Source organism: Lithobates pipiens, unplaced genomic scaffold (assembly GCF_037356315.1).
Source record: "Lithobates pipiens isolate NorthernLeopardFrog02 unplaced genomic scaffold, aLitPip1_a1.2 Scaffold_13, whole genome shotgun sequence".
Classification (NCBI taxonomy): Eukaryota; Metazoa; Chordata; class Amphibia; order Anura; family Ranidae; genus Lithobates; species Lithobates pipiens.
This window is the reverse complement of record NW_027507718.1, coordinates 460,593,042-460,617,460: the sequence shown is the minus strand read 5'-3', so window position 1 is coordinate 460,617,460 and position 24,419 is coordinate 460,593,042. Positions and strand designations below refer to the sequence as shown.

The 24,419-nt window shown below is 41.5% G+C and overlaps 1 protein-coding gene across 1 annotated transcript in view; it reads right to left on the bottom strand.

Annotated features, from left to right (window-relative positions):
• The window catches only part of MAN2B2 (mannosidase alpha class 2B member 2), a 123,279-nt gene extending 99,809 nt beyond the window's left edge, over positions 1–23,470 (bottom strand). Inside the window, 5 exon segments of the mRNA XM_077477814.1 lie at positions 947–1,062; positions 11,198–11,370; positions 13,777–13,882; positions 17,563–17,709; positions 23,254–23,470. Of these exon segments, the coding sequence (XP_077333940.1) occupies positions 947–1,062; positions 11,198–11,370; positions 13,777–13,882; positions 17,563–17,709; positions 23,254–23,379 (668 nt within the window). The 5' untranslated portion in view covers positions 23,380–23,470.
• Between the last annotated feature and the right edge of the window lie 949 nt (positions 23,471–24,419).

Below are 24,419 nucleotides of genomic sequence, written 5' to 3'. Positions count from 1 at the left end.
GCAGTGTGCACGGTGGGGCCCACTCCTCTATTGAGGAATGGTAGTGGAATATGTTGGGCATGTGTATGTGGAAAAAGTCTCAGAATGTCCCTCATAAATTCAAGTTACAGAGAAGGTGTACATTGTCACAAGGACCTGAGAGTTAACTGGAGAACAGTTACGGTGTAAGTGTACACGGTGTATGTTCATCTCTAACAGCAGAGGCCCGCTTTAAGGTCCAATATTCCCCCACAGTAATCTTAGCCTTGTCCCAGGGCATTGATGGAAATGGCAGAAAAGTAAAAATACCCGCACGTGTAATGGAATGATCCTGTTACAGGTGCCTAGTATAGCCCAGAAAAAAACACCCTGGGGTAGGCCATTCATGTGACCCTTACTTGGTGCCCAGTGAGGAGGTAAAAATGGAGGACAGGGCGACCACCCTGTCACATCGACCTGCCCATAGGCTCAACTTTAGGCTTGCTCCTGACAGCATGGCTCAAATCTGCCCCCTCGTCACAGGATTTGGCCAATGGCTCCTGCTGCTCTGTGTGTTCAGTGAGAGAAGACACAGCTGCTGCAGGCGAGCACAGGGCTGGCTCGAGTGAGGGCTCAAGTATAAGGGGGTGTTGAGAGGGCATCCTGCAACCTAACACATTTTTTGCCTTAATGCAAGGAATGCATTAGGATAAAATAAATAAATAAATAATGTTTAGGCTTTAAAACCACTTTAGCCTTCCCTACTCTGCTTCCCTATGCAAACTAAAGAGAAAAGCTTTAAATTATTCATATGCATTATCTTGGAAACATGACTAGTTAACAAAAACGGCTGACCCATGCTCAGTCTCTTCTTTAGAGAATATCAAAATTGTTATTATTCAAAACCGTGTCAGGTAAAACTTGGAATTTGAATATGTAATATGAATAATGGGATCTTGTAAATCCTTATCTTTGGGCCAAATATTACCTGTTGGAAAATGACAGATGGGATGGGGTACAGTAACTGAACTGGTCCATGACATGTGTAAATATCTCCTGCTTTTCTGATAAGGAATGAGAACCTCTCCAAACAAACTGAAGCTTCTGTAGAGGAAGAAAAAAAATAATAAGGGAATCACATAGCACATTCCTCTGGCATTTACAGCAGTTTTTGTGATGATTTTTTTCTGGCAGTTACAACAAACAGCGGTTTAATCACCTACTTTATGTGAAAAAACCATGGGCTCAAAAGAATGCTGGAATGTATCCCAGAAAGTGCAGGAGAGACCTGCAGTGCAATACACAATGCAGCTTCATAGAATATAAAATATAGAATAATGGGGTAGAGTAGCCATTCTTGTCTCTTCTGCATTGCCACAGTTCTGATTGGCCATGCATATCATCTCTTTTTTTAAAGCCGGCCATACATGGGTCAAAATTCAGCCAGGTCAGCAGGCTGATTGGAACCACTTGGGTACAACCAGCCTTTTGGATTTTTGGCATTGGAATACTGCCGGCAGCTATAGCTGCTAGGAGTAATTGTGTTCTGCCAGCAAGGAAAGCTCCCCCTGCTGGCAGAACACAACAGTAATGTGGGTGTTGATGGGGGAATCGAGCGAAAAATCAAATACTCTATGGGCGTTTAAAGGATGATATTATGAATGGAGGAGATTCACTGACACAAGGCAATGCTGATAGCACTGCTTAGAATTTCAATGCAGCAGAGGCAGCGTTTTCAGCGCACTACAGAAAGTTTGATGCCGACTGCATTTCTAGTAGGATTGTTTTTCAGTACCTGCATTTATATAGATACAAAACATGGAACATATGTATGGATGTATGTATGTATAGAATATTATTGTTATTTTTTTTTTATCAACATACAAAAGATAATAAAAACAATTAGAATTTATAGAAACTAGAATTATAGAAATGTTAGAATCTTTTGTATGTTGATACCTTTCTTGGCACCTTAAAAGTCCCTACTAAATACAGTGCCTTGCAAAAGTATTCAGCCCCCCCCCCCCCCTTGGCTTTTTACCGATTTTGTTACATTACAGCCCTTAGTTGAATGTTTTTTTTAATCTGAATTATCTGTGATGGATCAGAACACAATAGTCTAAGTTGGTGAAGTAAAATATATACATAAAACGATTTTTCCGAAATTAAAAACGGATAATTGGCATGTGCGCATGTATTCACCCCCTTTGTTATAAAGCCCATAAGAAAGCTCTGTTGCAACCAATTACCTTCAGAAGTCACATAACTTATTAGTGAAATGACGTCCACCTTTGTGCAATCTAAGTGTCAAATGATCCGTCATTACATATACACACCTTTTTGAAAGGCCCCAGAGGCTGCAACACCTAAACAAGAGGCACCACTAACCAAACACTGCCATGAACACCAAGGAAGTCTCCGGACAAGTAAGGGACAATGGTGGTGAGCTGCACACTTGGCGTTTTTACCCCCCTTTTCTCTTATTCCCCCCTTCTAATTGTTTTGTAACACAATACATGAAATACCTTGAATAATGTCATCTTTGTGAAATAAATTGTGATAAATTTCGACAAGGTCTCCTGAAGAAGCGACAGAAAAGTCGCGAAACTAGTAGAGAAACCAAAGACCGAATTGGACATTAAATACTGTCGTAACAGATTTTGTCTATGTTACAGCTATATTTTGTATTTATTCATGTTTGTACAATTTCCTTTTTTGAAAAAAATCTTTTATAATTAATAATAAATATTTGTATTTTTATATAATCAGGTATCAAGACAGTCCATCATTCTGCTGGGTGACTTTAAGGCAAATCATGGTTATGATGTTCCATGTATGAATTCCTTTTGTTTTCCCCAAAAAAAAATTCTAAGTAAGGGACAATGTTGTTGAGAAGTACAAGTCAGGGTTAGGTTATAAAAAAAAAAAAATATATAATAATATCCAAATCTTTGATGATCCCTAGGAGCACCATCAAATCTATTATAACAAAATGGAAGGAACATGGCACAACAGCAAGCCTGCCAAGAGACGGCCACACACCAAAACTCACAGACCGGGCAAGGAGGGCATTAATAAGAGAAGCAGCACAGAGACATAAGGTAACCCTGGAGGAGCTGCAGAGTTCCATAGCAGAGACTGGAGTATCTGTACATAGGACGACAATAAGCCGTACGCGCCATAGAGTTGGGCTTTATGGCAGAGTGGCCAGAAGAAAGCCATTCATTTCAGCAGAAAACAAAATGCCACATTTTGAGTTTTCGAAAAGGCATGTGGGAGACTCCCAAAATGTATGATGGAAGGTTCTCTGGTCTGATGAGACTAAAATGTAACTTTTTGGCCATCAAAGAAAACGTTATGTCTGGCGCAAACCCAAACACATCACATCACCCAAAGAGCACCATCTTCACAGTGAAACATGGTGGTGGCAGCATCATGCTGTGGGGATGTTTTTCAGCAACGGGTTTCAGGACTGGGAAACTGGTCAGGGTTGAGGGAAAGATGGATAGTGCTAAATACAGGGATATTCTTGAGCAAAACCTGTACCACTCTGTTTGTGATTTGAGGCTAGGGCGGAGGTTCCCCTTCCAGCAGGACAATGAACCCAAAACACACTGCTAAAGCAACACTTGAGCGGTTTAAGGGGAAACATGTAAATGTGTTGGAATGGCCTAGTCAAAGCCCAGACCTCAATCCAATTGAAAATCTGTGGTCAGACTTAAAGATTGCTGTTCACAAGTGCAAAGCATCCAACTTGAAAGAGCTGGAGCAGTTTTGCTTGGAGGAATGGGCAAAATCCCAGTGGTAAGATGTGGAAAGCTCACAGAGATTTATCCAAAGCGACTTGGAGCTGTGATAGCCACAAACGGTGGCTCTACAAAGTATTTACTTTAGGGGGGTGAATTGTTGTTTGCTTCACAATTAAAAAAAAAAAAATCTTCAAAGTTGTGGGCATGTTCTGTAAATTAAATGATGCAAATCCTCACACAATCCATGTTAATTCCAGGTTGTGAGGCAACAAAATACGAAAAATACCAAGGGACGTGAATACTTTTGCAAGGCACTGTATCTCCAATAATAACTATATACCTGTGGGATGTGGTGCCTTTACCTTCAAATCTCTAGCTAACCTCTAGTTGATTCAAAAAAATAAAAATAAAATATCATTTTGACCTGACATACACTTTGCCATTTGTTTGCAGAAGGCACTAATGGTTATTTAGCTCTAAATCATACTCTTGGGACACACGTTCTTAAAGTGATATTAAAGCCTTTTTTATGTAAGGTTTATAGTAGAACTCACATGCTAAAGATATTCTTTTTTTTTTTCAATTTCTCTTTTTTTTCTTGCTGCATCTAATGTCCCCTGGCTGCACTGGCTGACTTCAGGTATGTGGGTGTCCCCTTGAGCCCGCTTGGGACTAATGAAGTGTAGAATTTGGCGAGTCTCCATGCCTGCTCCGATTTAGAACTACAGCCTTATGTGGAGCCATTCCCAGTGTCACACACACAGACACAGCAAGTGGGACATTGCACAAAAAACACTCCTCCTCCTCTACAGCAGTGATTGACAGCAGCTCCCAAGTCCGAGTGGCTTTGGCTCTGTGTCCCTCACAGATGCTTGGAGCAGCTCCATGTAGGGCAGGGATATGCAATTAGCGGACCTCCAGCTGTTGCAAAACTACAAGTCCCATAATGCCTCTGCTTCTGGGTGTCATGCTTGTGGTTGTCAGAGTCTTGCTATGCCTCATGGGATTTGTAGTTCTGCAACAGCTGGAGGTCCGCTAATTGCATATCCCTGACGTAGGGTTTTAGATCTAAACTGGAGCACATATGAACTGCAAACTTTAGCAAAACTCCATAAGTCCCAACAGGTATAGGGGGTCACCCACATACCCGAAGACAGCCAGAGCGGGCCAGAACACAGTTAGCAGACCAAGAAGAGAGGGAAAAAAAAAGTTAAAAGAACAGCAAGAGCATTAAAATAATTATATTAGTATTTTATATATAAAAAAAAAAAATAATAATTAATTTCGTTTAAAGCAGTGTTCAAAGACCACCAGGAGGTACTGTAATGCCGCATACACACGATCAGACTTTCTGGCAGACTTGGTTCGGCAGACCGGAATCCGAACAATTCGATCGTGTGTGGGCTCCAGCGGACTTCTTCTTCCCAAAAGTCAGACGGACCTAGAAATAAAACATGTTTCAAATCTATCCGACGGAGTCAAGTCCGACGGACTAAAAATTGGGAAAACAGTTTGTCTGTGCGCTAGTCCGACGGACCAGATACGACGCAAAGGCAGCTATAGGCTACTGGCTTTTGAACGTCCTTGTTTAGTCCCGTTTACGTCATCACGGTCAAAATTAACGGACTCAGTCCGGTCGCGTGTGGCCAAGTCCGTTTGTTCAGAAAGTCCGTCGGACCTCCTCTGAAAGTCCGTCGGGAAGACCATCAGACCTAGTCCATCGAAAAGTCCGGTCGTGTGTACGCGGCATAAGTTCTTGCTTGAAAAAAATAAATTATAACGCTATGGAATAAAAAAAAAAAAAAGTTATATACGAGCCAAGCATAAGGTATAGTTTGGAATTTCTTTAGACACCGACTTACATACACTGTAGAGTTTTGAAAACACTGTTCCAAGGCTGACCACAATTTTAATCAGCTCTAACAAAAATACAGTAAATTGAATGGATGTAGCTGACAGTTATGGCACTCAAAAGTGTGAGCATTTGTTATTCAAAATGCAATGATTTTCCTGAAAATCTTCCATCTTTATGACTGCATGCACTAGAGTAGGGATGAGCTTCGTGTTCGAGTCGAACGTACGTTCGACTCGAACATTGGCCGTTCGGCCGTTCGGCGAATTCCGAACGTTTTGGCCGTTCGCGTCAAAATTCGAGTGACGCGCGCGCGGACCACAATGCACTGCGTTGGCGCAGTGCATTGCTGCCCGATGATTGGCCAAGCATGCACTGTGACCCCGCATGCTTGGCCAATCGCAGCGCCGGCAGCGAGGAGAGCCATGATTGGCCACAGGCATCCTGCCTGTGGCCAATCATAGCTCAGGCTGTGTAGTGCACGCCCCACACTATATAAGGCCGCCTTTAAGGCGGCCTCCTGTAGTGTGTTACTTTGCATCTGAAGCAGTGGGTGTTCTGTGTACCTTCAACACAGTACACACCAATCGTTTTTGGCTGATTTCCTATCTTGCTGCTGTGTAGTGGTTGTTGTCTGTGCCCTGACTGCAGTATACACCACTATATTCACCTCACCTATATAGCTAGTGATCTAGCTTTAACCACTTAACAACTGCCCATTGCCGATTAACGGCTTCAGGGCGGTTGTTTAACTCAGAGAGGCCGTTAATTAACGGCCTCCCAGAATTCTGCTCTCGCGTGCCCCGAGGTGTGCGCACTCGAGAGCATCCGTGACCGCCGGGTCCATAGGACCCGGCGCATCACGGTAAACGGCCGCTCATAGCGGCCGTTTACCACGTGATTGCTCCGTCAAATGACGGAGTGATCACTTGGAAACAAACCGGCGTCATGTTATGACGCCTGTTCCTACCTCCCCTTTCTGTACCGATCGGTACAGCGGAGGGGAAAGAGATCGGTGTCAGCAGCGATGTGGGCTGCATCTGCAGTGCCCACATCGCTGCTCACCGAATTTAACCCCTCAATTCCCTGCCAATACTCTGCAATACCAGTGCATACTCTGCAGTACCCTGCCATTACTCTGCAGTACCCCGCCATTACTCTGCAGTACCCCGCCATTACTCTGCAGTGCAGTACCCCGCCATTACTCTGCAGTGCAGTACCCCACCATTACTCTGCAGTGCAGTACCCCGCCATTACTCTGCAGTGCAGTACCCCGCCATTACTCTGCAGTGCAGTACCCCACCATTACTCTGCAGTGCAGTACCCCACCATTACTCTGCAGTGCAGTACCCCGCCATTACTCTGCAGTGCAGTACCCTGCCATTACTCTGCAGTGCAGTACCCTGCTATTACTCTGTAGTACCCCGCCAATACCCCGCCAATACTCTGTAATACCCTGCCATAAATTGCCATACCCAGCCATACTCAGAGATACCCAGCCATACTCGGTGATACCCTGAAATACCCAGCCATAGACGCCCCCCACCCCTCACCGCCCTCCGGTGCTTCTACCAACTCGCCAGTACGATCAAAGCCAGAATCTTTTTTTTATTTTTTATTTCAGGCTTCCCAGCCTAGAGGTGAGATGTGGGGTCATATTGACCCCCCAGATTTCACTGTAAAGAGGACCTGTCACCCCATATTCCTATTACAAGGGATGTTTACATTTCTTGTAATAGGAATAAAAGTGATCAAAAATATATTTTTGGGAAAAAAAATGTCAAACTAAAATAAATAAAGTAAAATGAACAATAAAAAAATAAAATAAAAATTAAAGCGCCCATGTCCCCATGTGCTCGCATGTGCCACACATGTGAGGTATCGCCGAGAATGTTAGAGCGAGAGCAATAATTCTAGTCCTAGACCTCCTCTGCAACTCAAAACATGTAACCAGTAAAAAAATATTTAAAGCGTCGCCTATGGGGATTTTTTAAGTAGCGACGTTTGGCGCCATTCCACGGGCATGTGCAATTTTGAAGAGTGACATGTTTGATATCTATTTACTCAGCATAACTTCATCTTTCACTTTATGCAAACATTGGGCTAACAAGTGGTTAATAATAGAGCTTGCAGTCAGTAGTGTTAGGAGTGCGTGCTGTCTGCGTGCTCTGTACCCAGTACATACCGCTATAATATAGGGCAGGCCCCTACTTTCAAACATCCAACTTACAAACATCTCCTACTTGCAAACGCAAGGAGACAGCAGCAAGTGAGATGAAAAAAGATGGACGACAAAACAAATTATACAGGGGTGATAACCCTTCCCTATGTTTTCCAAAAAGCTTAAAGATAGTTTTTTTGACTGGAGCTACACTTTAAAAATGTACCGGTTGAAAATGACAAACAGATTCAACTTAACACAACAAACCTACACAGTCCCTGTCTTGTTTGCACCGCCTGTATACTGCTGTTCTGAGTATATAGGGCCTGGGGGCCACACGCATTTCCTTTTTTTAATATGGGTACGGGGTTCCCCTTAATATGCGTACAAGACCCAAATAGGCTGGTAATGGGCAGGGAGGGCTACCCATGCCATGTTTCTGAATGATTTTCAACCATATTGCAGGAACCAGATATAACATTAAAACCGCAAGCAGTTTTAAATGGTGTTATTTCCGTTTAATGTCATTTTGTGCAGGGACTGTTCTAAACACGGGAAACACGTGGCACTTCACAGGCATACTACAGACACCCCGCAGGCACCATATTTAAAGGAATATTTCACTTTTTTTTTTTCACTTTAATCGTCATTAAAATCAGTGCTCCCGCCAAAACGGTAGTTTTTAAAACTTTTTTTTGCAGTGACCCATGTCCCCTGAGGCAGGAGGCAGGTCGCCAAACCCTTTTTAGGACACTATCTTGCATATTAGCCGTTAAAATGAGCACTTTCCAATTCGAACGTTCGAGTCCCATAGACTTCAATGGGGTTCTAACGTTCGTACCGAACGCGGGGGTCGTTCGCAAGTTCTGGTGCGAACCGAACCGGGGGGTGTTCGGCTCATCCCTACGCTAGAGTAGGTGTGCACAGAATATTGTATTAGGGTGTGCACCCCAAAGCTCAAACCAAACACGTATATATATATATATATATATATATATATATATATATATATATATATATATATATATATATATATATATATATATATATATATATATATATATACACATACATACATACATACATACATACATACATACATACATACATACATACATACATACATACATACATACATACATATATATATATATATATATATATATATATATATATATATATATATATATATATATACACACACACACACACACATACATATATACACACACACACACACACACACACACTGACATTTTAAAATGTATAAAACATGGACAGTTTCAGTAGAGCAGCGGACATGTCAGTATGGCAGAAGTTAAGTTAAAGTCATTAGAGCAGCGGATGGTGTCGGTAGAGCAGACATTAGTGTCAGTACTTTATTACTTTTTACAATATTGTTTTTTTTATTTTTTACAATCTTTGTAGGAACACCACTGTGGGGGGGGCTTTGGTGAAATACCAGCGGTCTACACAGACCTTTGATGTGTCACTTTTGAGACAGAGATTCCCCAGTCCTTTATCTCAGCTGCACTGTACAGTGAACAAATGGGAAATTCTCTGTGCTGAGCAGCTTCCTGTTCATTTACAAACTGACACATATAGTGAATAGCAGGGGGACTCTGCACCGCACAGGGCGATTAGGGTGTTCCCAGGCACAACCTGCACATCTGTGTGCTAGTAAGGTAGTCACAGCGATTCCATTGTCCAACCCTTTGTTCACAATTCTGCTCTTTAAGGTGGTCTGTCACATATGATTTTCCTCCATACTGAAAAAACAGTTTGTTTGATATCTGTTTGCACATCTGTGGTTTGTTATAGCTTTTGTACATGATAAAAAGATTATGTTAGGTTAGCCAAATCTTGTTGGATCGGACAAATCAGCTGTCTTGTACATAACCATGCTTTTAGCCACAACTGGCAAAATTCCCAAGGATAAAAGTGTTAATAGGCATGAAATGCTTTGAGCAGGCAACAATCACATCTCTATGAGCTTATTGATAATTGGACAGAAACCCCTGAATGACAGATCTAAGGGCAAGCACCAGTAGGCTGAATTTGATTTTCCTGGCCAATTATTATTGCTTCTGAGATTAAGCTGGTGCTAAGACTGTATGTACAGAGCATAAAAATACACAGATGTGTGCCAATACACATGAGCGTATTAAGGCACGGAGCAAATACTTGGCAGGTGGACTTTATGATTATCATCTCAAGTCTATGGCTACGTTATGCTGGAAACACACTGCAAATCTCTCTCAAAGAATCAAAAGTGAGAAATTCACCCAAAAATTTTTCCTACTGCTGCACTGCTGGCACCCACCATGATTATAATGCCCATTTTGGCCTTTGTTCTGTCTTAAGTACATATTTTTTGAAATGCCTAATCTTCTTACTCTAAAGCAAAGGGAATAACTAATAAGCAATTGCCATTTTTTTCTTTTAATCCCAATATCAAGCACTTCCCATTCTAGTTGTCACCAATTTCTATATATATGTGTGTGTGTGTGTGTGTGTGTGTGTGTGTGTGTGTGTGTGTGTGTGTGTGTGTGTGTGTGTGTGTGTGTGTGTGTGTGTGATGTCGGAATGACGAAAACGTGTTAGGGTGGAGCCATACGACAAGCAGAGAGACGGTAGTGTTTGGGGGAGGACGGACTGGCCCGCTATCGGCTGCAGCGAGGCGTCTGATGTACATTGCAGAGAGCGGTAGGACTGTCCTCAAATATCTGGCACTAAGCTGTGCATAGAGAACCATTACTTCATGCTCTGTTTCTTTTGTGAGTGTATAAATCAATGGTTTTATAAGTATTATTAAAGAATCAAGTTTTATGGAATTACGCTATGTCTGCCTTCTCTATATATTTTTCACCAAGATATTGAGAATTTATCAGTATAAGATGTTGACGGAGTAGCGAATTAATATACCGCAGGAGTTCTTGATATGCCTAATTAACCGGCAAGTTCTTGATATGCCTAATTAACCGGCAGGTTCTGGTAAGAGCAATACCAAAGGGGAGCCCTATTTGTCACACAACCCCTTGTGTGTGTTCTTTCTGCACGTGTGGAGGTGTTTTGGATAAAGGGTCCGTGGTGTACTACATCTTTCAATATAAAGAGACTCTTTTTCAGTGTATAATCTGTGGATAAATATTTATATTTTCAGTATATGATATATTATATGGGCTATATGGACTAAATTGATTGCTATAGCCATTACTATTATCAATATTTTATACACACTTGACATGTAAGTTTTTTACACAAAAGATATTGGAGTTCAAATTAGCGCTGCTTGATCTGTATATATCCCTTTTCAGAGATCATTTTATGTGGTATATATATTTGGTGTAAACTCACATACAGACTAAAAGATGCAAACTGTGGTCAAAAGTATTATGAACTGCTTTTAGGAGGATGCCATGTCAAAAAAATAATAATAATAATAATAAATAAAATGAAACCAGGCTACATGGGTACCTTGGAATCCTGCATAGCAGCTTTCAGATCATAATCTATGCGGGAGATGAGGTGAACATTGAATCCAGCCATGGAAAAGAGTGTTGGTGAGGCGGCTGAAGCCCCAAATGGATCCACATGCCAGGAAAACTGAGGTCTTACTCCGAATGTTTCATACAAAAAGCCGTGTCCCTCTGTGAAAACACAGAATGCCGATTAGTATACATATTTTTTTTCTTTTAAATGCTTTATTTTAGGTTTTTGCAAAATATAAACAGCAAACTTTAAAAGTGACAGGGTAAAGCATTAGACATCATGAAGTGGGTGAGACATTTGGATCATTGTTTAGACAGGGCATAAGATTCCATATAACAGAACTATTTTTTTTAGTTGGTAACCTACTTTTTCAAAATCCTGATCCTTTCAAAGTCCTGGCTGTTGGGTTTGACCCATAATCATATGTCGGCATTGGCTGGGAGCAGGTCCCTGGTAGGAGCTAATGAAGTTGTCATAATCTACATATGGCATAACAGCAGGGTTGGGACCCTTTATGGGGCACCAGTAATGGTATGACTCCAATGTTCTCCCTCCAGAAGTTAGGTAATGTGCAGGAATGTGAAGGAGAGAATTGAGGAGGGTGGGGGCATCATGTCATTCACAGCAAATACATCAGGGCACTGTATGTCAATTTTTCTGATCCACTCCTATTTCCCACAGTCTAAGCCCACGTACACACGGTCAGAGATTTTGCCAACCAAATCCGTCGGATTTTGCCCGTCGGATTTAGTCCGACGGATTGTGTCCGAAACTGTTGCATACACACGGTTGGGCCAAGTTGGCGAAAAATCTGATCTTTCAGAATGTGATGACGTAATTTCGTTACGATGGGACTACATTCAGGCTAGTAGCCAATAGCTTTGATGTAGGAATTTGATCTGAGCATGCGTGGCACTTGGTCCGATCAAAATGCTCTACACATGATCGGATTAGGTCCGTCTGGCCCAGTTGGTCGGGAAATATTTCCAACATGTTGGAAAATTGGGTCGGACGGAGATTCGGACGGAATCAGTCCAATGCATACCACACACAATCGTATTATCTGACGACACGGTCCAATAAGACTCATTCCAACAGATTCTCTGACCGTGTGTACAAGGGCTAAGGCAGTAGCAGGGAATGCAATGAAACCTGTTCTGAAAAAGCATGAGGTCTAACATTCCCGACCTTTACTTTTCTCCTCTGATGTCATACTCATCATCATGTTTCTTCAATATTTTTTTCATTTGCTGACCAGATGCAGACAAGGAATTTCCAATCTTTGTCTGATTTTCCAAATCTGCAAATTTTTTGTTAACTCCCTCAAAATGTATTGAAGTTAATGAGTCAGCATAGCAGTCAGTTTATTAGAAATAATGTCAGTCCCCATATTTCTGAGATAGGTTCACTTTTGGAATGTATGGAAGATAAAGTCCAGTAAACCTGGCCATACACATTACATTGTAGTCACACATGTAGACACGATCCAACTGCCTAAGGATCTATTCTGTTAAAGTGGTAGTATACCCTTTTTTATATTTTTACCTACAGGTAAGTCTATAATAAGGCTTACCTGTAGGTTAAATTAATATCTCCTAAACCTGAAATGGTTTAGGAGATATTCACTTTTGCATACAGCCGCTGACGTCTGCAACCCATGCGCTGTGAAGGTCCGGATGAAGGTCCACTCACAACACCGGAGCTGCGAACCTGGATGACATGCAAAAGGGGGAATGTCAGCTCCCTCGATGGTGACGGAGATCAGCTGCCGATGCCTCATTGTAAATTAAGTATTTCATAATGAGCTAGTATGTGGTGCATACTAGCTCATTATGCCCTTTGCCTTACAGGTTTAAAAAAAAAAAAAAAAAAAGTGCGGGTATACAACCACTTTAAAGGTCCTGGCATTAACGTCAATACTTCCTGCTGACTCCATGGATTGTGGAAGAGAGGGCCACATTCTTATGCTTACAGTGAAAACCTCCCTGCATAGCTTAAGGTTAAATCTCATTCAGTGGCCCGGTGTTTACGCTCACTGAAAAGCTTCCTGCCTATACTGGGATCACCATTCAGATATTTGTATATTGCTATGCTATCAGATCTCCTATCAAGCGTCTCTTTCACCAGGAAGAATACATTTAGTGCTTGTAGTCGTTCCTCATAATCAAGGTCCCCTTATTAATTGCATTGTCCTTCTCTGGACTGTCTCCAGATCCAGCACATCCTTCCTGAAATTTGGTGACCAGAACTTGATGGAGTACTCCAGATCTTTTATAAAGTGGCAGGATTATCATTTTATCTCTGGAGTAAATTCCATGCTTGTTTGGAGGTACGTCAAGAGCAGTTTCATGTTTTAATACCAGCCCGGCTATGAGGGGAATAACGTGGCTACTTGACATTTCTTTGCTGGGAACATATGGTCAAGGTTATCCATTTGATGATCTTAGAAAGGACAATGTTACTCAATCAAGCATAAATCTCATTACCACCTATACTTAATTCTATTGCCAAACTATTCTATTCATTTTTATAACCCATCTTGGAGAAGACATACCCCTACATACCAGTTAGTTGTAAAATCTGATCATCTATGGCAGTGACAGCTTCATCATGCATGACTTGACCTCCAACGATGAACTCCAGCCTTCCCTCTTGAATCAACTGATGCACCTTTAAAATATATATAAAAAAAAAAAAAAAAAAAAAAAAAAAAAAGAGAAATCTATTAAATAAAATCCCCCCACACCATGTAAGAGAAGCCTGGAATGCATTGCCAGGGGTCATTTTGTCTCCAGCAAAAAGCTGATATGTACTGGAGAACAACTGGGAGCACAAAGCCTATGGACTTAAATTGGGAGCTGCCTGAACAAACACCGCAATCTGGACCTTTAGGGGGGAGTGTTTTACAGAGCAACAAACAAGATTGAAATCAATGGATAATGTATAAGCAGGTACCTAAATGTTAATGAATAAAGCACTGTGCACCTTTCAAGGCTCCACATCGAGGGCACTCAATAAAGTCAAAGCTCGGTACCTTCTCCCTTCACTACAATATCAGCCGCTGGGAGGCAGGATGTACTGCACTGAGGGATAGCATAGTGGGGGCAGAAATCCAAAATTAGGATTGAAACCTGCTCACTGACAGAGGAACAGGGCTCACGGCAACCAGACCCCTGCACCGATGGAACTCGGGGATCCCTCTAGCACCTCCACAGTAGCACTTGTCAAAAAAGAAAAACAATTACAAGGTCCAGGGCTTGCATCTAGGGCCCCCACAGTAGTAATTACAGTGCCTTGAAAAACTATTCATACCCCTTGAAAATGTCCACATTTTGTCATTTTACAACCAAAAACGTAAATCTATTTTGATGGAATTTTGATGGAATTGTATGTGATAGACCAACACAAAGTGAAAGGAATATGATGAATGGTTTTCAAATTTTTTTTACATAAAAAATATGTGAAAAGTGTGACGTGCATTTGTATTCAGCCCCCCTCAGAATCCTTTGTAGAACCACCTTTCACTGCAATTTCAGCTTCAAGTCTTTTTGGGGATGTCTCTACCAGCTCTGCAGATCTAGAGAGTGACATCTTTGCCCATTCTTCTTTGCAAAATAGCAGGAGCTCTGTCAGATTGGATGGAGAGCATCTGTGAACAGCAATTTTCATGTCTTGCCACAGATTCTCAATTGGATTTAGGTCTGGACTTTGACTATGCCATTCTGACACATGAATATACTTTGATCGAAACCATTCCATTGTAGCTCTGGCTGTATGTTTAGGGTCGTTGTCCTGCTGGAAGGCGAACCTCACCCCAATGTCAAGTTTTTTGCAGACTCTAACAGGTTTCCTTCTAAGATTGCTCTGTATTTGGCTCCATCTATCAACTCTGACCAGCTTCCCTGTCCCTGCTGAAGAAACACAACATGATGCTGCCACCACCATGTTTCACGGTGGGGATGGTGTGTTCAGGGTGATGTGCAGTGTTAGTTTTCTGCCACACATATCCTTTTGCTTTTAGGCCAAAAAGTAACATTTTGGTCTCATCTGGCCAGAGCACCTTCTTCCACATGGCTTCTCGCAAACAGGTCTTCTTCTGGCTTTCTTTCTACAATGGCTTTCTTCTTGCCACTCTTCCATAAAGGCCAGATTTGTGAAGTGCACGACTAATAGTTGATCTGTGGACCAATTCTCCCACCTGAGCTGTGGATTGTTGCAGCTCCTCCAAAGTTACCATGGGCCTCTTGGCTGCATCTCTGATGAATGCTCTTCTTGCTCGGCCTGTCAATGTAGGTGGACGGACATGTCTTTGCAGGTTTGCAGTTGTGCCTAATTCACCACTTGCTTAGCATGCTCCGCTTTTCCAATATTAAAATGGTAATAAACCCCAAACCAATGTATTATGTTACAGCTTCCCAATAATTTGATGTGGTGGCTGCATTAGTCTTCTTTGTTTTTACCAGGTAATCTGGCCAGTGCCACACCTGCTGTATGAGAGTACCCCACTCTGGATTAATGCGAAGAGGAGGCACAGCAGAGAGCAGCATTGTCAGTTCTGGGGGGAGGTTAGTGTTAAATGTGCTAGCAGATTTGATCATTTTAATCACCCCTGCTAGTGTTAGGTGGTTTATCTCATCCATAAATTGGTACATTCTGCTGGAGAGCTTGAGGCTCTGAAAACAGACTTTCTGTATGGATCACAAAATGAAAATAGAAGAAAGAAAGCCTTAAAAAGGAATAAATACAACCACCACATGTAAGAATTGGTAAACTGCAATATAATAAATACTTGCTTTTGGGTTTGATACTACTTAAATGTGATATCACTGTGTAATAAGTGTTATGCCTGTAATGTATGGGATAGATGGGGTCAGAGATAAAGCGGTCTTTGAGATGGTCAGAATGTAGCAGGTCCCAGATGCAAAGTCTGCCTTGGGGCCCCCTGGCTATATACAATATTTACACCATTGCACAAACATGGAAAGTGCCTTGAATAGAGCACTCAGTAATGTCTCTGTTTACCCTATATCAGTTTAACAATTTTAGGTGCGCCTCAAAAGGTATGTTGATCCAAAAACTAATATTTTTTTGGGGGGGGGGGGTTAATCCTTTGTTAGGTTTTAATTGCTATTTGGGGCTCTATTTCACCTTGTTTGGTAAGGGAGGGCAGGAAAAAAAATAGGTGGTTGAGCCGCAGTTTTACCAACTCCCAACTACCTGCCTTAACCTAACATGCTGGCCAAAGGGGGGGGGGGTGTATACATGGAGTGGCAAAATTGATACAATCAAGTGAATGGGGGCTCTCTGGAACTGCCCTGCTGTGACACAGTGCTGAAGTTTTTAAAGAGTTTTCAAAAGCTTTCAGCCAATCTCCTACGGATCACTTTTCACAGGTGTGGAAAAGACGGCCGCATGTGTAAACGAACTTGTGATATTTCCCCTTAATTCCTTTCCTTGATATAAATATATATGTCTAATGATTTTATTCTCAAACTTTACTGTACATGGAAGAATCTGTTTATGAGTTTGTTTTAGAAACAGAAATCAGGTTACTTTTGAGTGTTTGAGTCTTCTTTAACAAATGCCGTTGGATACAATGAGAACAATGAACTATTGTATTTCAGTTGACAGATTTTTTATTTTTTTATTGCCTCTGTAACTATGATAAACAAGTCGGTAACCTGGGCAAACAATAGCTTGACTTTTTTAGATATATGGCTGATGGCATGTATGAAACCACAGTGCCATCTAGAGGGTGAATTGGAGAATGCTTCACCCATTGAAAATCAGTATTGCGAAAGGGGCCATACCCATGTGGGGAAATTTTCCAAATAAAATGCCATCGGGCATAAGCTGACAAGAGGACTCCATAATGACTTGACACCAAGAAAGGTCTGTACAGCCAGAAGAAGCTATACCTGAAGATCCTTTCAGCAGATCTCCAGCAACTGCTCATAGATGAAGCCTGGGTCCTCGTTGCCTACGGAGATCGTGAACCCACTGTAACCGGAGTTAAATAACTTTTAAGCGTATTTATACTGTTTACAGACAATAGGCTGCTTATTTGCTTTGTTATAGGTATGTCGGTCAGTCTTGTATTCCTATAATTATAATAGCAGTTTGTATGTACAGCATATTTGTGTAGTAAAAAAATATTTATACACTGCAGAGGTCAGAGTGTCCTCGCTTACACCGCAAAATAACAAAAGCAAAACACATACACTTAATTATGATCACAAACGGGCCATATTGGCAATTTACAAGAACCATCATCATTTTCCAACAATAAGGCAGTATAAAAAATGATCATGTAAACAGCCTAATCATATGGCCCAAACATGTACACTTACCTGCTGCCTCTGCAGATCTCCAGCTACAGTGTCCCACCATAGACGAAAGAACTCTTGTTCCACTGCAATGAACCTGCGGTGTTTTGCTTTCATCAGCTCTTCTACAACGGTGGTGTAGACATTGGCAGCATAGGCATGCATGCTTTCCTGTGGTTACATACAGAAATTCAAAAGACGGTAAAAACTGTAGTCCCCCCTCACAAATGTTGGTTAGTAGAAAAGTGCTTTCTTACATTGGAAGTCAGTATAGGGGTCTCTACAATATTAGATCAGTATTTATATTTATATCAGTAATGGCTCTTCTAAAGGAATATGATTAGGGTTACATTTGCAGTTGAAATTTGGAAGTTGCATTTTTTTTTTAAATGTAATTGTGTGCCTTGTGCGCTGTGATCTAGGACCTCCGTTCACCAATATGATTAAAAAAAAAAAACACATAAGCACCATTAACACGAAGCAAAAAACAAATAAATAAACACACCTCAAGTGCCAGTTCACACTTGCAAACTCTATGCGGATCAGATGTAATCCGAAAAGTATAGATTCAAATGTCATCTAGAAAAACATTATTTCCAATGAAGGCCGTTCACATTGATGCAGTGCAATTTTGATCAAGTTAGGGTGCAGTCTGAATTTATTCTCCAGCTTTGCCCAGTCCCCTCAGAAATTGCATTAAATTTTCTCCTGTCACAACAGAAATCACAGTGAAATCAAATTAGATTCTCACTGCATCAGTGTGAACCGAGACTAAAGGTAATAGGACTGCTGCTACCACTTTAAGAATGCACTCACACACTACAGAATGTCAATTTTTACTAAGGAACATACAACTGCAGTGGTGCGCTGTCCAATTCAGTGAACCTCAATCAATAAAACATCCACATTGATACACCTGCCAGCGTACTTATATGTGCAAGCGCAACCCTAGTAGTATCATAAACTTGGTAAATAGAAATGTTTCTCACCATGCATAGTGAAATATATTATACATTTTTACATTATGCATTTTTACTGCCTTCCAACTGCTTCCCGTTCAGCTACAAAAGCATCAGACTGGGGTGTAAACATGCTGTGGCCACAATGCTTTGCAGTGCAGATCTGCAGTGTCATGTTCAAGTGAATGAGGCTGCGACAAAACCATGCTGCAACTGCATGCAATGTATGAGGTAGTATCTCAGGCTTTTAAAGGGTTAAAATAGGTGGCAATATAATGCCTTCCCACCACCTGTCAAACACCCTCTGCTAGTGTGATTTTAGTGGTTCTAAAGCTTCAACATTTTCTTTAACTTAATGCATACAGGTTAAAAAATAAAATAAAATTTTATATATATATATATATATATATATATATATATATATATATATATATATATATATATATATATATATATATATATATATATATATATATAAATCATAATAATAATAATAATGTAATATGCTTCAGCAGCCCCCCAGGCCTCTTCCTTATTCTTACCTGAGCCCGATCCAATCCAGTAATGTGCACAACAGCGCGACGCTGTCTCCCTCCTCATTAGGCAGATTGATAGCAGTGGCAGCTATTGGCTCCCGTTGCTGTCAATCAAAAGCTGTGATGAGGGGAGAGGGGCGGCACTAGAGCTCTGTGTCAATAGACGCAGACTGGGAGGCTCGGAAGTGAGCATGCACAGGTGCCCCCAGGGAAGGTGGTTTTTCCATGGGGAAACTCGAAGAGAAGGAGCCTGGAGCGCCGGTGGGGGACCCCAGAAAAGGATTATTGGGGCTGCTCTGTGCAAAAACATTGTACAGAGCAGGTAAGTATAACATGTTTGTTATTTTAGTTAAAAAAATTAAATAAAAAAACCACAGCCGAACCCGCTTTAATCTTTTTTGCACTGTTAATCTTGCAAAAAATCTTTACTGAAAAAAAAAAAACAAATAGACCAAAATCTCACAGAATGTTTCCTGATACTGGTAGTTGTATGCCGTTAATAACCCCGCCAGGGGTCACATACATTTTCTCTTTTTTTTTCTGTTGCCAATGTTATAGTTTGTCCTAGCCCTGTCCTAGTCAATTTTGTTTTACAGCATGTGAAATCCAAAAAAGAAATACTGTTTATTTCCTGAATGTTATCCTTTATATATATATATATATATATATATATATATATATATATATAAAGTGCGAACATTTTTCCTACATTCGATCCTATGAATGAAGCTGCCAGCACGTCGATGAGTTGTCACCAACTTGTAGCGGTAGATTGGAACCTCTCTTCAGTCTGTAAATCCCCAGACTCCTCCAGCACAACGCTTCTCGCATGAACTGTTACTTCCTCTACTGTGCAATACTTGGTTTGTATTGCAGCTAGCACATGGCTAGGCCCAACTCTGAACTAGTCCTAACTTTGTAGATATGCAATTTGCTGGCAGGGGACTGCGGGCCCCTTTGGTGCAGCAACCAATAGCAATAACAAATGTCCTTTTGGGCTCCTAGGGCTTCCTATCACACTGCGCAGCCACCGGCGTCAGTGGTAAAGCAGCGATATTTTTACTGTCGTTTTAGCGGTGCTGTTTAGCCGCTAGCAGGGCGGTTTTAAGCCTCCCACTAGCAACCGAAAAGGGGTTAAATCCGCCCGCGAAACGCTGCCAGAGTGGCGTTTTGCCGGCGGTATCGCAGCACTGTCCCATTGATCTCAATGGGGAGTAGCGGTGAGTTCACAGCTCCAAAGAAACTGCTAGCAGGACTTTTTCTGACACCTTGCCAGCGCACCGCTCCAGTGTGAAAGCCCTCGGCTTTCACACTGGAGTGAATGGAGCTGCTTTTTTCAGGCGCTATTTTTAGCGCTGTAGCGCCTGAAAAATATCGGCAGTGTGAAAGGGGTCTAACACACCCCGGATAGCTCTACTTCCCTTCCCCTCCTCTGCTTCCAGAATCTTCTGAGAGCCAGAGGGAGGTAACCAAGACGTGACACTGCCTGTGAGTCACCAGCCTACACTAAACCACTCCCAGATCCACAGTTCAAAACAAACAGGCCTAGCTTTCAGTTAGGCCTGTCTAAAATTTGCCTGCACTGGCCAAAAAATCAAACTGTAGCACCTACCTAAGGTAGAGGGTGCTACATACTAAAATCTAAAACCAACAGCGTACAACACTTTTGTAATAGGGGTCCTTTAAACAAAATGTATTTATTACAGGTATTTATATAATGTTGAAAGAATACAAAAAGATTTACATACTGGAAATTCACATTAGTCCCTGCCCCCAAGGATCTTACAAGGTCCCTATCACACATACTGTACATACACATGCACACATACTAGGGCCATTGTGAACAGGGACCAATTAACCTACCAGCATCTCTTTGGTCCCAGTTTGCAGTTGTTGGGAGGTAAAAAACAGGGGTTTCAGCCACCTCACCGCCTATAAAACATCCTGTGAAAAGCGTTCCATTGCAGTTTGCTTTTCAGAGGGCTAACACAGGAGTTAACAAGTCCTTAGGGTATGGGAGGAAACTAGCATTCCTAGAACTCCTCGCAAGCACAGGGAGAACATGCAAACTCCATGCAGATATCATATTGAATGAGATTTTAACTGAGGACCCCAGTCACATATATCCGATACTTGTATCCTCTCTGTTTTATATAGCTATAAAAAGTAGTGCATGTCAGTTTGCTTTTTAATTCTAATTCCAAATACCTTCTTTCACAGAGCCGCGCTGCAGTCATGTGACCTCCCTTCATTCTCCTTCCCGGATCTCAGGAGAGCAGCAGGAGAGGCTAAGATTATCCACTAAGGATGAGCTCAGGCGTGTTCGCAACCACACGTGCATTTAAAAAAAAAATAAAAAAAATGGACACACGCTAATTTCTAGCTATATAAAACAGAGAGGATGCAAGTATTGGGGAAATGTATTACATCGGAATAGAGAAAGGAGAAGGAAGGGGCGGGGTGCAGATCGGCTCTCACACACAGACTAGAGCTGACAGGCAAGGAGATGGAGAGGGAGAGCAGGGGGGTGACGGAGGCACATAAATTGATCATAGTATCATGGACCAGCAGCCATAATTACAGAGGTCAGTTCACAAAGGGGGACACAGGAACAGGCTGGATCAACCAGGTATTTTAGAACACAGAAAGGGACAAATTACAATGCAACAGCACTATTCTGCTATTCATGCTCTAAAGGAACAGGAACATTTATTTATTTAGGGTTACAAACGCTTTAAGCCACTGTGCCAGCTGGAGTTATAGAACTCATAGAGGGCTGAAAATGTTTAACCCCTTCCTGACCACTGCACGCCGATATACATCGGCAGAATGGCACGGGTGGGCAAAAGGGCGTAGAGGTATGTCCCCTTTAAGAAGCGACATTGTGCCGCCGGGTGCCAGCAATCATGTCACGGAGCGGAAGAACGGGGAGATGACTTTGTAAACAAGGCATTTACCAGTTCTGCCTTGTGACATGACAGAGATCACTGTTCTCTGTCATCAGCAGCAGTGATCGCTGTCATGTGAGTTGTAACCCATTGCCCCACCAGTTAGAATCACTCCCTAGGAGACACTTAGCCCCTTGATCGCCCCCTAGAGTTTAACCCCTTCCCTGCCAGTGTCATTTATACAGTAATCAGTGCATTTTTATAGCACAGGTCGCTGTATAGATGGCAATGGTCCCAAAATAGTGTCAAAAGTGTCCGATGTGTCCGCCATAATGTCGCAGTCATGATACAAATTGCAGATTGCTGCCATTACTAATAAAAAAAAAATTATAATAAAAATGCCATAAAACTATCCCCTATTTTGTAGAAGCTAACTTTTGCGCAAACCAATCAATACACGCTTATTGTGATTTTTGTTACCAAAAATATGTAGAAGAATACATATCAGCCTAAACTGAGGAAAGAAATTGTTTTTTTTTTATTGTTTTTTGGGAGATATTTATTATAGAAAAAAGTAAAAAATATAGCTTTTTTTTTCAAAATCTGCACCTTTTTTTTTGTTTATAGCGCAAAAATAAAAACCACAGAGGTGATCAAATACCACTAAAAGAAACCTTTATTTGTGGGGAAAAGAGGACGTCAATTTTGTTTGGGTGCAACATCACATGACCACGCAATTGCCAGTTAAAGTGCCGAATCGCAAAAAGTGCTCTGGTCAAGAAGGGGGTAAATCCTTCTGGGGCTGGAGTCGTTAAAGTAAAAATACAGAGACAACAGATGTTCATGTTGATCATCTGGATAAGCAGCCATTGGCTAGCCAACAGCAGAGAACCTACAAGTCCCAGCACGGTGCATGATAAAGTACAACAGGTTTTTTAGTTTATTTTATATATACAGACACACAACATACAGATCGTTAATTTTTAAATAGACACATAACATTGTAGGTTAGTATATACAGCAATCCCTAATATATAAATATGATCTAGAAATATAAGATCATGAAAATACAAAAGAGAAATAAAACAAATCATATGTAGTGTTACATGATCACAACTTTTCTCTTTGTATATAATCACACATAGTCCATACATGTATAGGTGACCAATGTATCTCTAGCTGCAGGGGGAGGACTACAAGTCCCATCATGCCCTGTCACACTGAGCTGTAGATGCACAGCAGTTGAACAGCCATCATTTGCTAATAATTAGTATAAAATATGATGTGTGAATGTGATCTGTCTATAAAGATGCCATTATATGTATACTGTACCTGCACAGTGTACACCCAGCCCACATCCATGTGACTATGGGGGATGACAAACACCTGGAGGGGATCAGTAGAATGAGAGGTGACAACCCCCCCATAGCAGAGCAGGAAGGTAAGTAGTGGGATCATAGCAGCAGCTGCACACACTCTTCCTGGGATCACATCGGATACATTGTAATATAGTAGGGATCAGCTGATCTGACACTATGGCAGGCTGCAGGAGACAAACTACTTCATTCATGTGACATTCTATGACTTCCTGAAACATGATCTGTGATGAGAGTTCTCTGAGATACAGGAAGGCTGGAGATTTCTCCATACTGTATACATAATGCAGTATCTTCTTAGTCTGTCTGTTTAGATTCTGGCAAACTAGTTTTAACAAATGTAATGAACTCCTGTTCTTTGAAGTGACACTAGTCTGGATTCACCTCTATGCAGGCTGCAGCTGATGCGTGTTTTGGCACGTATTGTGTTTTTGAACACGCATTTTTTATGCTTTTTGCATAAAAAAAAGTATGAAAGTATGATGGTTTTCAAGACGCATCAAAGTAGTGCCGGAACCTTTATGTGTCCAAAGTTGCATGTTAGGGTTTAGACCGTTAGAGGTAAATGTTTGCTTTAGGGTTGGGGTTATAGTTAGCGGTAATCATTAGCGTTAGTGGTAATTGTTAGAGTTAGCGTTCTAACCCTAACAATTACAGATAAACCTAACTCTAATGCCGCGTACACACGATCTGAATTTTGCTCGGAAAAATCTCGCATAGTTTTTCCGACAGGATTCCACTCAAGCTGCCTTGCATACACACGGTCACACAACCATCAAGAACGCGGTGACGTACAACACTATGATGAGCCGAGAAAATTAAGTTCAATGCTTCCGAGCATGCGTCTAATTGTTTTCGAGCATGCGTAGAAATTTTTATTTTCTGACCAAAAGCTCTCATCTGACTTTTGCTGGCGGAATTTCCGATCATGTGTACGCGTCGTTTGCGATTACTGCTAACCCTTACAATTACCGCTAACCCTAACTAATAATTACCACTAACCCTAACAATTACCTCTAACCATTACATTGAACCCTAACAATTACTGCTAACCCTAAGACTGTGTTCAGCAGGGGGTCCGGTGGGTCCCTGTTCTCCAATTAAGGGTCCTTTCACACGGGG